The sequence below is a fragment of the Mastigoproctus giganteus genome, chromosome 11 (assembly GCF_048544385.1).
Source record: "Mastigoproctus giganteus isolate SK-2022 chromosome 11, ASM4854438v1, whole genome shotgun sequence".
Lineage (NCBI taxonomy): Eukaryota > Metazoa > Arthropoda > Arachnida > Uropygi > Thelyphonidae > Mastigoproctus > Mastigoproctus giganteus.
The window spans coordinates 114529397-114548114 of NC_143585.1; the positions used below are offsets into that span (position 1 = coordinate 114529397).

General features: G+C 38.5%; 1 protein-coding gene across 2 annotated transcripts in view; it reads right to left on the reverse strand.

The window, feature by feature from the left end:
• Positions 1 to 18718, reverse strand: part of LOC150078362 (uncharacterized) — a 399628-nt gene that overhangs the window by 178861 nt on the left and 202049 nt on the right. Inside the window, exon 8 of one of the 2 annotated variants that reach the window (XM_090385439.1) lies at positions 3732 to 3865. In XM_090385439.1, coding sequence (XP_090241565.1) covers positions 3732 to 3865 — 134 coding nt within the window. Of the gene's footprint in view, positions 1 to 3731; positions 3872 to 18718 lie in introns of both variants that reach the window. The other variant, XM_090385438.1, reaches the window with a different exon arrangement.

Below are 18718 nucleotides of genomic sequence, written 5' to 3' on the forward strand. Positions count from 1 at the left end.
GGCAAAGACAACTTAGCTGATTTAAATCCTTCTAAAACTCAGTCTTGTCTTATATCTCACAAAAAGGATTCTTCTTCTCCTATGCTTATCTTTGGTGACACACCCATTTCTAGGCAAGTTGATATATCTATTTTGGGGATTACCCTGACTTCTAATCTCTCTTCGCACAAGCATATTACAAATATTGCTTCCTCTGCATCTAAAAAACTTGGTTTTCTCTTTTGCTCTCGGGGTTACTTTTCTTCCAGACAGCTGTTCACTCTGTACAAATCGCAAATCCACCCTACCATGGAATATTGTTCCCACATCTAGGGCGGTGTCCCCAAAACCTCTCTCAGGCTTCTAGATTCCATTCAGAAGAGGGCAGTTAGGTTAATTAATGACTTATCTATAACAGAGTCTCCACTTGCTGTCTCATAGATGCCCTGTTTCTGCTGCATGCCTTTTCTACAGATACTTCCATGGGCATTGTTCTTCTGAATTTGCTTCTATAATTACCACTCTTTCTTTCAAAACAGTCCAAACACGTGCCACTACCAGCCAACATCCATTTACTGTTCAACTTCAAACTGACAGAACCAACTTTTCATCTTTCTCGTTTATTCATTCAACTGCCATTTTCTGGAACAACCTTCCTTCATACGTATTTACTGAAAATTACAGTCTACAGAAGTTCAAGTGCAATGTCAACAAATATCTTCTTTCATCTTCTCAACCTCCAATCCAAGCACGGTACTAAGTACTATAGGTTCTAATACCTCTCGTGTTTAGGGTTTTCATAAAAAAAAAAAAAAAAAAAACTTATAAACTAACAAGTTAATAAATTAAAAGGAGCTTTCGAGATTTAAGTATCTCTTCGTCAGCTGCGTGAATACTTATACATGTAGGACCAGGTGATTGCATGACAATCGCCTAGTCCTACATGATGGTTTACACTCAAAATGATCACGCTCTGTCATTCCATTATTAACGTTTCATATTTTATATTTATGTATGTATTCATGCAGCTGATGAAGAGATACTTAAATCTCAAAGCTTCTGTTAATTACTTGTTAGTTAATTACTAATTAAACCCAGTTACTGTTCTTCCAATCTCACTGAATTTCTTTCTCATATATGGAATCCAGTACCACTGGCCTCTAATTTCAGTGCTGTCAGTTTAAGAAATTTCTAAGTGGGAGTAATGTGTCCTTCGATGCATTCATCAAAAGGCAAATGAAGATAATTTATGCTGAATATCTGAAATATAAAATAATAGAATATACAGTAGGCCCTCGATTTAACGGACAAAAAATTTCTGTCCTAAAGTCAAAATTTAGACCCTATTCATATCTGATAGCGTCGCACATCAGACAGTACATCTGTCTGATGTGCAATGCTATCAGACAGATGTGCTGAAAATTCTTTCTCATTAAATAAAGGCTGTTTTACAGCTAGATAATGCACCTGCTCACCCTAATGCTGAGAGGTTAGTTAGCAGGGATGGGAGAATTAAATGTGTTTTTCTGCCTCCTAACACTTCTTCACTGATACAGCTGATGGATCAGGTCTAATCATTGCATGTAAGAGGTTATATAAGAAGTTTTTTGGAAGAGGTGATGGTTGTTTTGGAAGATGCAAAAGAAGCTACAAGAGGCACCAGGACACTGCAAAATTTACATGCATACAATGTCAGATCTGCTATCTTTAACTTAGCAGCTGCGTGGAAAGATATGAAGGTTACTACCTTGGCTAATGCTTGGAAGGAGTTGTATGACGTAGAACCTGAAATGGACTTTGAGGAGTCCAATTTTCGGGACACTCCTCTGAGGGATAGCAATAAGAATGATATGAACATTGGCTCGAAAATGATGAAGGTGATCTGGGTGATCAAATATTTTGTAAGGTAGAGATTGCAGAAAATGTTCTTCATGGAGAACATGAGGATGAGGATGATGACAACAAAGATGAAGAATCAGTTGCACCTCATCCTAAATTGTCTGTTATAAGACAACATATGGATGACATCATATATTATATTGAATCATCATCAGGCCCTGATGTGCTTCCTTATGAACATTTTAGAGAATTTCGATTTACAGTAATAAGGAAGCAGCACCAAGATGTAAGGCAACTGAAGCTTGATGATTTCTTCAAAACCACTTCATCAACTGGACCTGTTTCACCAAAACCCTCTACCAGCAAGGAATTAACACCTCTCCTCCAAATGACAGTTGTTTCTGACAGTGAAAATTGTGATTCTTTCAATTAAGTTAATATTAATATTGAATATTATGGAACTTTTTTAAAATGTTTTTTGTACTTTTTATTCAATATATTTTTTTCCCTTCTAAAATGGATTTAAAAGAGGACTTAAAGACCACAAGAATAAGAAGTTGGAGAAGTTTTACTTCTGGGAGGGCTTACTGGTGGAACATCGTTGAGAAGGCTAAAACTCTGGATTATAATGCCAGAAGAAGAAGTACATTGTAAATTTGTTATTAATATATGTTTTTAAAATACATTCAATTTAACAGGCTTTTGGTAATAGTGAACACCGCTTCCCTCAATTAGTCTCTTAAATCGAGGGCCTACTGTACTGAAGTCTTAATTTATGACAGAATTAAACCAATATGTTAGTTTATTAAAAACAAATGGGATTAATCAGACTTATGTATATGCTAATAATCATGTATATGTTACAGTAAATACCCGAAATCCATTACTACCAGTTCTAGTAAAAACTAGAAGCTCCTAACAGCATTCGACAAAATTAGTTTTTATTAGTAAGAACCGAAAGCACTCTGCCTGCTGGAAAAATCCCAAATCCAAAGTGTAACTCCTAGTATTTACTGACATTTTTAGTAAAAATTAGTTATTACTGTGTGCCTTTTAGTAAAAACTAGTTCCTTCAAAATTTCAGTTAGCAGAAATCACAAGAGCACTGTGAAATGTAATAGAGGAGAAGGTTAAACTTTAGAACAGGACTCTTACCAATGGATATTTGTGACAGCATATGATGGCCAGATCTAGCTCTTCCCACTGCTTTGCACTGATTAGCTGCTAATCACCATAACATTACATTGGAATGAATGCCATTCTGCAAGCAAGTAAAGCTGGCAGGAATAAAATATAGACAGGACAGGAAACCTCACCTTCGTTTGTAGTAGGAATTTTCTTAATGGACTTTCATTTCTATGAGGGAAAAAAATGTCAGGTTAGTTTATGCCAACAAATTCAGGCCAGATTCAAGCAAAAAATGGTGAATACTAAACATTATGGACACTATTTTCTGTGAGAATCCATCCCAAATTTGATGGCCTAAACTAACCTAACCTTTGTTAGCAGACAAACATGAAAGTCTATTAAATTCCTGCTGGCTCTACTTGCTTGCAGAATAGCATTCACTCTAATGCAAAATCGTGATTAGCAGCCAATCAGCATGATCTAAGGGTAAGATCCATGGATAAGTCTTATTCTAAAGTCTAATCTTCCCTCTATTACATTTTACAGTGTTCTTGTGGTTTCCACTAAGTGAAATTTTGAAGGAGCTAGTTTTTACTAAAAAGGTACGTGGTAAGAACTAGTTTTTACTGAAAATGTCAGTAAATACTAGGAGTTACACTTTAGATTCAGGTTTTTACTCCTATCAAATGCTGATAGGAGCTTCTAGTTTTTACTAGTAAGAACTGGTAGTAATGGATTTCAGGTTTTAACTGTAACATATACATCACAATGAAGAAAAATCTCACTTTCAGTGAATCACTTGTCTTCCTTTCACCTGAAGCTGCTTTGCATATCATCATGCACCTATCAGCAATTTTTTGTGAAACTAGCTTTATGTAGAGAGGGTCCCAGCTGCGTGAATCAGATACTTCTGACTTATCTGTAGCTGAACAAAAATTTCCATATTTTAACTCTCATCGACTTCAGCCACCTTTAAAATTTATAAATAACTTACAAATTAAATTACTTTATAATTCATTTCACAACAATCTTCATGAATTCACATGAATATGAATTCACTTTATATGAATTTGTATGATAATGGAATATAATTATTTCTTGGTTGTATTTAATTTAAAAACCATTGGCAATTCTTATCATTTTAATTAATAAATTCAACAAATGAGAACATTAGGTATGCAATGGATGGAAATGAAAACCAAATATTCAACAGTAAGAGGAGGGGGAGGACATTGCTACAATTTATACATGGGACGATAAAAGTCTTTGCTGAAATCTAAGTAACTGATGCCAAAGTTATTCCTTCTATCCAACTCTATACTAACTTCATAGTAGCTAATTAGAACAGTCAGATATGGTCTCCCTTTAACAAAACCATTCTGTGATTCCCTTATAATTCCATACATAGTGATCTCGCACAGAATTCTTTACTAAGGGCTCCATAATCTTTCCTGGCACAGATATTAAACTGATAGGTCTGCAGTTGATTGTTTGACAGACTCAGCCTACTTTGAGAATAGGGGGCGCCTCCATAGCCAGGTGGGAAGGAGCAGCAGTGCGTATCACATGCTTCTTGATTAGACCGGGGTTCGAGCCCGTCACCACCAAATACGAGGATGCGGAAAGGTTAGGGAATGACCACCGCATATCCTGGAGCAATATGGCCTTAGTTGCTAATGCTCCTAAAAACTAAACAAACAAACAAACAACAATTGAGAATAGGAGACAAGTTTTCACATATCTAATATATAGGATATATCATCTGAATCCAAGAATGCCTTCATTATAACAGCTAAAGGTTTTCTTACATCTTTTGCCACTCTTCAGTATAACTGGATGATTCCATTAGTTCCCTTTTAATTGTAATAACTTTGCTTCTAGACCCTTTTCAGTTATCATAAAATCATTCAACTCCCATTTGCTACTGACCAGACCACTGGTATATCTTTCCATTTTAAAAACTACCTCAAATATGAATGTGAATGAAAAATATTTATTCAGCTTATGAGCAAACAGTTCAGATCACCAGCACCATTACCACAGATAACAAGAAGACCAACATGATTGATTCCATTCCTTTTACAATAACATAAATGAAGAACTCCTTGCAAGTGTTCTTTATATTCTGAGCTAAGGACTTCTCGTAATCTGCCGTAACATGCCTAACTCCCCTTTATTATAGACTACTTTATATCTACTGTAAGATTCAAGGACCGATGAAAATTTATAACCATTACATGCATCTTTCTTCTCTGCCACTAATCTCATTGGTTCTTTTGACATCCCCTCTCTCTAACAGTTTTGTCTAGTTCTTCATTGAATTTGTTGCTTACTCAATACATTCAAAGCCTTAAACAACTAAATTAGATCTCCTTGCAGGTGCCTAGGCTCCAGGTGCTGCAATTTGCAGAACTGAAGCCTGTCTTGGTAAGAACACTCTTTTTTTCTCCCCACTAATCTCACTGCTCTTCTCTGCACCCATTACAACAGATCCACATCCTTCTGCAAATGAGGCTTCCAGACCTGTATGTAGTATTCAAAATGTGGCCTTAAACAATGGGATAAACACCTCCTCACCCACTGGCAAAATTCCCATATATCATTGACAAAACCCAATATCTGACTGCACAATTATCCCTTTTTCAATCCCCACTAACCTAAATATGGTAACACACAGCTGGTATGTTAATCTGCTATCTATATGAAGTACCATACATCTGTCAATGTTAAACTTTAATTGCCACCTCTCAGCCCATTTGCTAAATTTTTCTATATCTTTTTGAAGTAGCATACCCTGATTACTCATTAACCACCCTAAAACCTTCATAGCACCTGCATCAATATCATTAATGAATACTGAAAACAAGAACAGGCTCAATATTTCTTTACAATTGTAAAGAAATATTGAGAAAAGTAAATTTCTTTACTTTTCATTTAGTCCCATGTAAATAATAACACTAAAAAATGCCTTTAGTTCATTTAGTGAAACTAAAATCCAGTAACACCACATGTAGTAGTCAGAATAAGAGTTTCCTTTCTCCCAATTTCTTCCTCAGAAAAGGCCTATATGAGATGTTTACAGCATATCTAAATACTTCACTCTAACATGAGTATAAATTTGAATTCTACACACAAAAAAAAATGCTACCTGTTTTTAACAATTAAATATATACACCAATAAATATTGAATTAGTTTTACAGCTTGTTTATATGAAGTATAAATAAATGGCAATAGAATAATTGAGCCAGTGCATCAGGAAAACAAATTTCAAAATCAGAAACATCAGCAGTCAGAGCAGCTGTAACATTTGAAAGGAATGCAAAAAACCAATGCTGCCTGCAGATAAATTGAATATAAACTCAGTAAACACCGATTTAGTTTCTCAGATCACTTATATGAAATATAAACAGACAGCAGTACAATAATTATATCAGCACAGCAGGAAAACAAATTTTGCAACTGGAAATGCTGAGGGTTGCAGTGGCCATGATATCTGACTGCAGTGAAATTTTATGATGTGACAGTGGTCATGACATAAAACCACAAAGAGTTAATGTCTCCACAATGACGTTAGCCAAGACCCATCACACCGACTTTGTTTAAATGTATTCTGTCCCTTCCAAAGGGGTTCCTTTTACCATCTGCAGGCCATGCTGATAAAAATTCCTTCCACAGGTCTTGAGTTAACATGCAAGGTTTCAACATAACAATCCCTCCTATTGAGCCTGGACAGAATTGCAGATAAACAAATTCTGATCTAACTTGCTGCATTTTTTTTGGCATGGTTTTGTATTTATTCAAATAAAAAAATCCATAATATTATTCAAAAATTCATTTTGTATGCAATTAATGTCATTTGTTGCCCATGTGAACCATAATCCTTTCTTAATCACCTTTAAAAACTGAAAACCTGTTGCTCCTCATATACATATTCTGGTTCATCTAGCCTTATTACAAAAACTGTTACTCCTTCTCTGACATATTTTCTCAGCATGGTCTGCATGTTAACAAGAGAGACATGCTTCTACAGGGGTGGGATACACTTAAATATCCAGGAATATTTGCTTATGCTATCGAGGCAGCATTAGATGTTTCAGAATATTGCTAGCGTGGAGGAATACACAGACTAATTCATTATCTAAACCTGAAGGAAGAGGTGACAGTGCAAGAATCACTTTCAAGTGATTCTTGCACTGTCAAGCAGGAGATTTCAAGGTCTGCATGTACTCTCGCACCCCAACTCATTTGACAAATGTCAAATGAGTTGGGGTGCGAGAGTACATGTGAACAGGTGAAGTTTTTACGGCTCCAGCAAATAGAGAAGTTTTTACTTTTTTATTGACTTAAATTGGCATATTAATTTATTTTTTAGAGTTGCTTTATATTCCTAGTAACAATACCTTAGTTTAAATTGAATTTAGATAGAGATTTTGTAGGTTATTACTTAGTATCGGTAAGGTTATGAAATCCACATGTGGATAGGTTTTGTAGCTACCGCAAACAAAAGTTTTTAATTATACTTAGATGCTTTATTGACTTAATTGTTAGATTAAATTATTTTCTATAAGCAGCTTAGAGACCTAGTCAAGCTCGGGGGTTTATTTTGAATTTAGATAGCGTGATTTGGAAAGTAAATAATACCTCGTGTCCATAGATTAACCGTTCGTAACTTGCCACCATTGTTTTCCATTAAATCTTATGCTAGCAGAAAATTCGTGTGCTAGCGCAAGGTTTAACGGAAAACTAGATAGCGAGTATAGTAGTATCAATTAATCAGTACAATTTATTAATCTTATTAAATTTCATTGTGAATTGAATTGTACTTTTTTAACTAAATAAATATAGCGACCTAGTTATTACAAACGTAACATCATAAATTAATACATATAAGTTGACAGGGGATAAGAAAGTTATATAGGTCAGAGATAATATTCGATACCGAAATATATATATATAGTGTTATAACTGCATTGGGATATAGGTTTAGGGTTATATTTTATATGGGAATTTTATTGAACTCGAATAGAAATCATGACTCAGACCAGAGCAGCAAAGCAAAAGGCTCAAACTAATGGAAGTGCTGTGACTCAGGGGAAAACTCAGGGGGCAGTTGTCCTCTGAATCACAGTCTATTGAAATGCACTGCTTGCTTGATGTTTGTGGAGCATTCAGGAATAGGACATGATATTGTCTTTGTGTGCATGCGCGATATAAGGAGTGGGAGGAAATCAGGCGCCAACTCGGCATTGTTATGGGCTTATATGAAAGCTTGAAGGACAGGGTGGATGCCCTTGAAGGATTAAAATTGAGGGGCCCATCAAGCTCTCACAGCTGCCCACATCAATGCCAGAGCTTGCACTTGAATCACACAACACAGAGGCAACCCCCAAAGCAGAATGAATTGGTCCCAAAGGAACTAGTTGTGTTAGGTGACTATTGTCAGGGAAATGGGGAACAATTGTGCAAAAAGGATAGATGGAACAGGACCAGGGGACAAAGGTTGATGACGTTGTAGGGCAGATATCATCCTTTAAGGGCACAAAGGGTGATATTGTTGTACACGTTGGCACTAATGATATTAAGAGTAGGAGACCGGAGGAATTACTTAACAAGTACAAGACAATGCTGAAAAAAAGCCATGAGTTAGGGTTGAATTTGAAAGTGTCTGCAATTCTGCCCAAACACGATAGGAGGGAGTATATGATGAGAGCTTTGTCGATCAATTCGGCTGTGGAGAGATTGTGCAAGGCTCAAGGGGTAGAATTTTTCTCAACCTGGTCTGTACTTGTTAACAGGAGAGACTGCTTCTACAGGGGTGGGATAAACTTAAATAGAAAGGCTGCAAGAATATTTGCTGATGATATCGAGGCAGAGTTAGGTGGGTCAGAAATCTGCTAGCTTGGGGGGATACACGGACTAACAGATTAACAGTAGCCGCTCGCAGAGGTAAAAGTGATTCTTGTACTATTTCTATTGAAATGCAATTAAGCAGATGCCTGGAAAGCAAGGCAATGGGAATTACCAGAACTGCTGGGAGTCATAGTGGAACAAATAAGTACATGGGCTGTGTTAAGGTAACTAAGAGTAGAAACAGATGCATGTATACTTGCATGTACACCAATGCTAGGAGTATAGTTCATAAATTCGATGAGCTTGAAGTGCTAGTCAAGACATGAAAGGCAGATAGTGTTGGGATATCAGAGACATGGTGTCACACAGACAAAAGCAGTGCAGAACTGGAATTTGGGGAGGAGTAGTAGCAGCAGTAGTAGTGGCATGTGATGCAAGAAAGCAAGTGTATGAGCTTATGCAGCATCAGCAAAAAAAAAAAAAACACACACCATTCCCTCCAAATGCCTGTCCAGTTCCTTCTTAAATTTATTTAACCTATCAACTTCCACAACGACAGATGGAAGTTTGTTCCAGCAATTAACCACCCGCTGGCTAAAGGCAAATTTCCACACATCTATTCTACATCTGTCTTTTCTTAATTTGAATTTATGCCCCATTAGGTTCGTAATTTGAACAAGTGGAAGGATCCCATCAGAATTCAGCATGCTCAACCCATTCAAAGCCTTTTACACCTCAATGTGTACAGAAAGGATAGACAGGACAGGAAGGGATGAGGGGTTATGCTGTTAGTTAAGAAACAAACTTTAAGGAAGTGCATCCAATTGACATTGGTGGACAATGCAAGGTTGAGTCTGTTTGGTGTGACATAAGCACTGGGAAAGGAAAAATGAGAGTAGGTGTGTATTATAGGCCTAATGAATTTGATTAGTATAATGAGCAATTGTGCAGAGAAATAGAGTTGGCCAGTAAATTAGAATGTCTTACAATGTGGGATTTTAATATCCCAGATATTGACTGGAATTTGTGGGTTGGTCACTTACACACTAGCAAGGCTTTTGTGGATTTATTTGATGATCGTTTTCTACAGCAGCATGTTCGGGAGGCAACCAGAGGGAGTAATACTCTTGATCTGATTATCAGTAATGATTCTTCATGCATCAAGAATCTACAGATAAAGGAACCACTAGGTGGCAGTGATGACAGTATGCTGAAGTGTGATTTACTCAAAGAGGTAACTACCATGAAGGGTAAAGGGAAGGGTATTTGCTTTCGTAAAGGTGACTACGGTGGTCTGAGACAATATTTAAATTCTATATGGTGGAACCAACTGATGATGTTACCAACAGCAAATTCAAAATGGGAAGCATTGAAAGAATTAATCTTGGAAGCTACTAGGCTTTTCATACCAACAAAGATTGTTCAAGATTTAGGCCTAAATGGATGTCAGATGAACTAATTAGACATGTGACATAAGAAAAATGCATGGGATACATATAAATTAGAAATGTGACATAAGAAAAATGCATGGGATACATATAAATTAGACATGTGACATAAGAAAAATGCATGGGATACATATAAATTAACACGTGACACAGAAGCCTATGATAGATATAAGCTGGTCTGTAACCAAGTTACAAAGGAGGTTAGGCAGGTGAAGGCAGATTATGAGAAATCTTTGGCAAAGAATGCAAAGAAAAACAGCAAACAGTTCTTTACTTATGTAAACTCTAGAAGGAAGGGGATGAATCAGATTGATCCACTTGTTATCTATGATTCAACTGTTGATGATCCTGCTCAGGTAGCTGACAAACTAAATGAATATTTTGCATTGACATTCACACATGAGGAGTTATTCAAGGAGGGGAATGACAGAGGTGTATTCAACTCTGGCAGTAAGTTAGATAATTTTGTAATAACTGAGAGTAAAGTGGACGAGAAATTGTTGAATATAAATACAAGAAAGACACCTGGGGTGGATGGAATCTATCCAGTTATATTAAAGGAGGCAGCAAAGGAAGTAAGCAAACCTTTAGCCATAATTATGAGAGCTTCCCTGGATTCAGAGGAGGTATCCATGGACTGGAGATGTGCAAATGTGATCCCAATCCACAAAGGAGGATCAAAGGGAGACACAGGTAATTACAGACCTGTTAGTTTAACTTCTGTTCCAGGTAAATTAATGGAGGCACTGATTAAAGAAGCACTGCAGGATCATCTAGACAGGCCTTCAATTATAGCTCAGACACAGCATGGGTTTGTTAAGGGGAAGTCTTGTCTGACTAATTTGATTGGATACTATGATGTACTCACAAAGGAACTGGATGGAAAGAATAACTTTGATATCGTATATTTGGATCTTCAAAAAGCCTTTGATACTGTTGCACATGGAAGACTGCTGCACAAATTGGAGCAGTGTGGCATTGGAGGCAAATTGCTGCTATGGATAAAGGGAATGTTGAGTGGGAGAAGACAGAGAATGGTAATCAACGGACACTGCTCTTTGTGGGCTAATGTTATTAGTGGAGTCCCCCAGGGTTCAGTGTTGGGTCCATTGTTGTTTTCTGTATTCATTAATGATATTGATGATGGTTTTTCAGGCTTATTGTCCAAGTTTGCAGATGATACGATGGTCGGCAGGGTTGTTAATGACACTAATGACAGTATGCTGCTGCAACAGGATCTAGAAAAGTTGAGCAGATGGGCTGAGAGGTGGCAAATGAAGTTTAGCATTGACAAATGTAAAGTACTACATATGGGAAGCAGTAATCCCAGAGTAATGTTTCAACTCTGTGGTATCACACTGACAGTGGTAGAGAATGAAAAGGACCTGGGGGTAATTGTGCAGGCAGATATGAAGTTTTCTGAGCAGTGCAGATGGTCTGCAAGAGTAGCTCATGGTGTCTTGTCAATGATATACAGGAATTTTTCTAGCAGGGATAAAGAGGTGATTATCCCCTTGTATAAGGCAAAGGTCAGGCCACACCCTAAGTACTGTATACAGGTCTAGAGGCCTCATTTTAAGAAGGATGTAGAGCTGTTGGAACAAGTACAGAGAAGGGCAACAAGATTAGTGAATGGAACAAAGGGTTGCTCTTACGAAGAAAGGCTTAAGTTTTGCAAATTACAGTGTCTGGAGACTAGGCATCTGCGAGGTAATCTGATTGAGGTGTATAAAGCCTTGAATGGTTTGAGCATGCTCAGTGCTGATGGGATTCTTCCTCTTGCTCAGAATAATTGTCTGAAAGGGCATAAATTCAAATTGAGGAAAGACGGTTGTAGGATAGATGTGCGGAAGTTTGCCTTTAGCCTGCGGGTGGTTGATTGCCGGAACAAACTTCCATCTGTCGTTGTAGATGTTGATAGCTTAAACAGATTCAAGGCAGAACTTGACAAATATTTGGAGCAAGTGGATGGGTGAAATAAGGTTTTTTTTTTTTTTTTTGGCTGATGCTATCTATATAAGCTTGCTTTCTTGCATCATGTACCTTTGCTAATGCCAATGCTAAATGTGTTGGTGTTTTAAGCCCCAAAGCTTCCTCCAATTCGCTGTTTCAGTGCATCTGTGATGAGGCTTTTGTCGTGTGTGTAGTGTAGGGTGTGTAAGAGTTGAGATGTGTTCTGTTGGTGTGTTATATGACAGGTGTCTGGCATCTTAGCAGGCATGGAACATCCAAAACATGGTCAGGTGATCCCTGGCATCATGGAACTGGGTTCGCCAGAGATTGGCTTTGGAAGAGCCCTGTGAATGAAAAGAAAGGGAATGGTGGGAAAAGTATGGGTACAACGGGTGGGAGGGGGAAAGTAAAAGTAAAGATGGGAGCAGAAGTAGGGGCTCCCCCAGAAAAAGAAGTTAGTAGGGGAAGAATAGAAGTGCTTTGCAATGTGGAGGTATGCCAGGTTATACACATCTCATACTGTAGTGCAGGGTGTGTAAGAATTGTGATGTTGGTGCTTTGTATGACAGGTGTCTGGCATCTTAGCAGGCATAGAAGCATCCTTTGCCACATGGAGGTATGCCAGGTTGTACCCATCTCATATTGAGTCCACCAGAGACTGGCTCTGAGAGAGCCATGTAAAGGAAAAGAGAGGGAATAGTGGGAGAAGTATGAGTACAGTGGGTGGCAGGGGGAAGGTAAAAGTAAAGATGAGAGCAGAAGTAGGAGGCTCCCTCAGAAAAGGAAGTTAATAGGGAAAGAATAGAAGATAGAACAGTGCAATCAATTGTACCAGGACAAGATTCCTATTGCTAACCCCCTTCAGGCATCAGCAAAAGGAATATTGTCTTGGTACATGGGTAAAATAGTGTTGACGTGATCCTGCCTCAAGGTGAGGCCATCATTGATCCCACCATGCATAGCAGGGTCAGCTAGTCATATTGGTTGTGTAGTCAAGTCCAAGATGTTTTCATAGTCGAGGTTGTAATTCTAATTTCCTGACATTTGGCTGAAAGAGGGGAAGATTGTCAGTTTTGGTAAGTCAAATCCAGTATGTCACGTTATTTTATTTTCTTGGATTTAACCTAGTTGTTTTGTTGTGATATTATTGTGGTTCACCTCTTAAATGCTTGAGCTACAAAGTTGCAGAATGTCTTGTAGTTTTCTGTGTTCTTTACTAGTTCTTGTTCCATTCTTGGCTGTACAGGACCTGCTTGTAGGTCCAGTGGTATCTGTAATCTTATATGCCAGACAGTGAAATTGCACATTACCATTTGCATTATTTTTTTAAATTTATTTTTTATTAATAGCCATGTAGTGCAAGGAAGCCGGAGGCTTATGCAGCACCAGCCAAAAGAGTTACCCAGAAGAACAGAGAGAGAGAGAGAGAGAGAGAGAGAGAGAGAGAGAGAGAGAGAGTCAGAAGTAAAAGGGAATCACCAAGAAAGAAAAGAATGATGATATCCAGCTCAGGACCTTAGGTGCCAAACCCATACTCACCAGATGTGAGCCCCTGCCATTAGCATTAGATGAGGCATATGATGCAAGAAATCAAGCTTATACAGCATCAGTCAAAAAAAAAAAAACTTCCCATTTCATTTCACCCATCTGGTCACTCCAAATGTTTGTCTAGTTCAGCCTTAAATTTATTCCAGCTATCAACTTCCACAAAAAAAGGTGGAAGTCTGTTCCAGTAATCAACTACCCACTGGCTAAATGCAAACTTCTGCCCATTTATTCTGCAACTGTCTTTCCTCAATTTGAATCTATGCCCCCTCGGGTTTGTAATCTAAGCAAGCAGAAGAATCCCATTAGCATTGAGCAACTTGCTCAAACCATTCAATACATTATATACCTCAATCAGATCACCTTACAGGTACCTAGTCTCCAGATGCTGCAACTTGACAGAAATTAACAGTATGCTACTGCATACTGTTAATTTCTGTCATTAACAACCCTGCCAACCTTTGTATCATCTGCAAAATTGGACATTAAGCCTGATGTATCTTCATCGATATCATTGATAAATACACAAAACAACAATAGGTGCAGCACCAAACCCTGGGGGACTCCACTAATAACATTAGTCCACAAAGAGCAGTGTCCATTGATTACCACTCTCTGTCTTCTCCCCCTGAACCACCCCTTTATCCATAGCAGCAATTTGCCTCCAATGCCACATGCTCCAATTTGTGCAGCAGTCTTCCATGTGCAACAGTATCAAAAGCCTTTCTAAGATCCAAGTATATAATATCAAAGTTATTCCCTGCATCCAGTTCTTTTGTGACTGCATCATAGTATCCAATCAAATTGGTCAGGCAAGACTTCCCCTTAACAAAACCATGCTGTGTCTGAGCTATAACTGAAGTCTTGTCTAGATGATCCTGCAGTGCTTCTTTCACCAGTGCCTCCATTAATTTTCCAGGAACAGAAGTTAAACTAACAGGTCTATAATTACTTGTGTCGCCCTTTGATCCTCCTTTGTGAATTGGGGTCGGTCACATTTGCACATCTCCAGTCCATGGGTACTTCCCCTGAGTCCAAGGAAGCTCTCATAATTATGGCTAAGGGTTTGCTTACTTCCTTTGCTGCCTCCTTTAATATAACTCGATAGATCCCATCCACCCCAGGTGCCTTTCTTGTATTTATCTTCAACAATTTCTCCTCCACTATACTCTCAGTTATTACAAGATTCTCTAGCTTAGTGCCAGAGTTGAATACACCTCTGGCATTCGCGCGCTGAATAACTCCTCATGTGTGAATGTCGATGCAAAATATTCATTCAGTTTGTTAGCTACCTGAGCAGGATCATCAACAGTTGACCCATCGATATCAAGTGGACCAATCTGATTCATCCCCTTCCTTCTAGAGTTTACATAAGTAAAGAAATCTTTGCTGTTTTTCTTTGCATCCCTTGCCAAAGATTTCTCGTAATCTGCCTTCGCCTGCCTAACCTCCTTTGTAACTTGGTTACAGATCAACTTGTATCTATCATAGGCTTCTGTGTCACATTAATTTGTATGTATCCCATGCATTTTTCTTCTCTGCCATATGTCTCATTAGTTCATCTGACATCCACTCAGGCCTAAACCTTGAACAATATTTCTTAGTTGGTATGTAAAGCCTAGTAGCTTCCAAGATAAGTTCTTTGAATGCTTCCCATTTTGAATTTGCTGTTGGTAACATCATCAGTTGGTCCCACTGTATAGAATTTAAATACTGTCTCAGTCCATCGTAGTCGCCTTTACGAAAGCAATAACTCTTCCCTTTACCCCTGATGGTAGTTACCTCTTTGAGTAAATCCTGCTTCAGCACACTGTGATCACTGCCACCTAGTGGTTCATTTACCTGCAGATTCTTAATGCATGAATAATCACTACTGATAATCAAATCAAGAGTATTACTCCCTCTAGTTGCCTCCGAAACATGCTGATGTTGAAAACAATCATTCAATAAATTCACAAAAGCCTTGCTAGTGTGTGAGTGACAAACCCACAAATTCCAGACAATATCTGAGAAATTAAAATCCCCCATTATAAGACTCTCTGATGTACTGGCCCACTATTTCCCTGTACAGTTTCTTATTATATTCATCAGTGTCATTAGACCTATAGCACACTCCTACTCTCAATTTTGATCTCCCAATGCTTATGTCACACCAAACTGACTCGACACTGCTCTGTCCAGCAATGTTGACTGGCTTCACTTCCTTGGATTTTATGTATTTCTTAACTAATAGCATAACCCCTCCTCCCTTCCTATCCTGTCTATCCTTTCTGTAGACATTGTACTCCCCAAATTCCAGTTCTGCATTCCTTATATCTGTGTGACACCACGTCTCTGAAATCCCCACAACATCTGTCTTTGATGTTTTGAGCAATACCTCAAATTCATTTACTGAACTCCTAGCATTGGTGTATAGGTAAGTATACATGCACCTGTTATTTTTCTTAGCTACCCTAACACAACCTATGTGTTTATTTGTACCCCAATGATTCCCAGCAGTCTCTGAAATATCCTGCATCTTATTTTCCAGGCTGCGGCTCATTCCAATAGAAGCAATGCAAGAATCCTTTTCACCTCTGGCAGTGGCTACTGTTAATCTATTAGTCCTTGTATCCCCCCCAACCTAGCAGTTTTCTGACCCACCTAACACTGCCTCGATAGCATCAGCAAACACTCTTGCACCCTTTCTATTTAACTGTATCCCATCCCTGTAGAAGCAGTCTCTCCTGTTAACAAATACAGACTAGGCTGAAAAATTACAGACTAGGCTGAAAAATTACAGACCAGGCTGAAATACATTACTCTGGGGTTACTGTTGTCCATATATAGTACTTTACATTTGTCAATGTTAAACTTCATTTGCCACCTCTCAGCCCATCTGCTCAACCTTTCCAGATCCTGTTCCAGCAGCATACTGTCAGTAGTGTACTTAAAAACCCTGCCAACCTTTGTATCATCTGCAAACTTGGACATTAAATTTGATATACCATCATTAATATCATTTATAAATACAGAAGACAACAATGGGCCCAACACTGAACCCTGAGGGTTCAGTGTTGGGCCAATGCCACACTGCTCCAATTTGTGCAACAGTCTTCCATGTGCAACAGTATCAAAAGCCTTTCTAAGATCCAAATATATAATATCAAAGTTATTCCCTTTTGTGACTGCATCATAGTATCCAATCAAATTGGTCAGGCCTTAACAAAACCATGCTATGCCCAAGCTATAACTGAAGTCTTGTCTAGATGATCCTGCAGTGCTTCATTAACCAGTGCCTCCATTAATTTTCCTGGAACAGAAGTTAAACTCACAGGTCTATAATTACTTTTGTCAGCCTGTGATCCTCAACAATTTCTCCTCCACCTTCCTCTTATTTATTACAAAATCGACTAGCTCACTGCCCGAGTTTACTTCACCTCTGGTATTCCCCTTCCTGAATAACTCCTCATGTGTGAATGTAGATTCAAAATACTCATTTAGTTTGTTAGCCACCTGAGCAGGATCATCAACAGTTGAACGATCAATATCCAGTGGACCAATCTGATTCATCCCTTTCCTTCTAGAGTTTACATAGGTAAAGAACTCTTTTGTTTTTCTTTGTATCCTTTGCGAAGGATTTCTCAGAATCTGCCTTTGCCTGCCTAATCTCCTGTGTGACTTGGTTACAGACCAGCTGATATCTACATAGGCTTCCATGTCACCCATTAATTTATATGCATCCCATGCATTTTTCTTCTCCGCCATATGTCTCATTAGTTCATCTGACATCCATTTAGACCTAAACCTTGAACAATATTTCTTAGTTGGTATGTAAAGCCTAGTAATTTCCAAGATAAATTCATTGAATGCTTCCCATTTTGAATTTGCTGTTGGTAACATCATCAGTTGGTCCCACTGTATAGAATTGAAATACTGTCTCAGTCCATCGTAGTTGCCTTTATGGAAGCAAAAACCCTTCCCTTTACCCCTGATGGTAGTTACCTCTTTGAGTAAATCCCACTTCAGCACACTGTGATCACTAACACCTTGTGCTTCCTTTATCTGCAGATTCTCAATGCATGAAGAATCACTACTGATAATCAGATCAAGAGTATTACTCCCTCTAGTTGCCTCCCAAATATGCTGATGTAGAAAACAATCATCCAATAAATCCACAAAGGCCTTGCTAGTGTGTGAGTGACCAACCCACAAATTCCAGTCAATATCTGGGAAATTAAAATCCCCCATTCTCTGGGCCAGTAAATCAGACTCTCTGATTTACTGGCCCACTCTATTTCCCTGTACAGTTTCTTATTATACTCATCAGAGTCATTAGGCCTATAGCACACTCCTACTCTCAATTTTGATCTCCCACTGCTTAGGTCACACCAAACTGACTCGACACTGCACCATCCAACGATGTCAACTGGCTTCACTTCCTTGGATTTTATGTGTTTTTTAACTAATAGCATAACCCCTCCTCCCTTCCTATCTTGTCTATCCTTTCTGTTCATATTGTTCTCCCCAAATTCCAGTTCTGCATTCCTTATGTCTGTGTGACACCACGTCTCTGATATCCCAACAATATCCGTCTTTGATGTTTTGAGCAATACCTCAAATTCATCAAATTTATTTACCAAACTCCTAGCATTGGTGTACACGCAAGTATACATGCACCTGTTCCTATTCTTAGCTACCCTAACGCAACCCATGTGTTTACTTGTACTGCAATGACTCCCAGCAGTCTTGGAAATACCCTGCATCTTGTTTTCCAGGCTGCTGCTCATTCCAGTAGAAGCAGTGCAAGAATCACTTTCACCTCTGCCAGGGACTACTGTTAATCTATTAGTCCTTGTATCCCCCCTAGTTAGCAGTTTTCCGACCCACCTAACACTGCCTCGATAGCATCAGCAAATATTCTTGCACCCTTTCTATTTAAGGGTATCCCATCCCTGTGGAAGTAGTCTCTCCTGTTAACAAGTACAGACCAGGC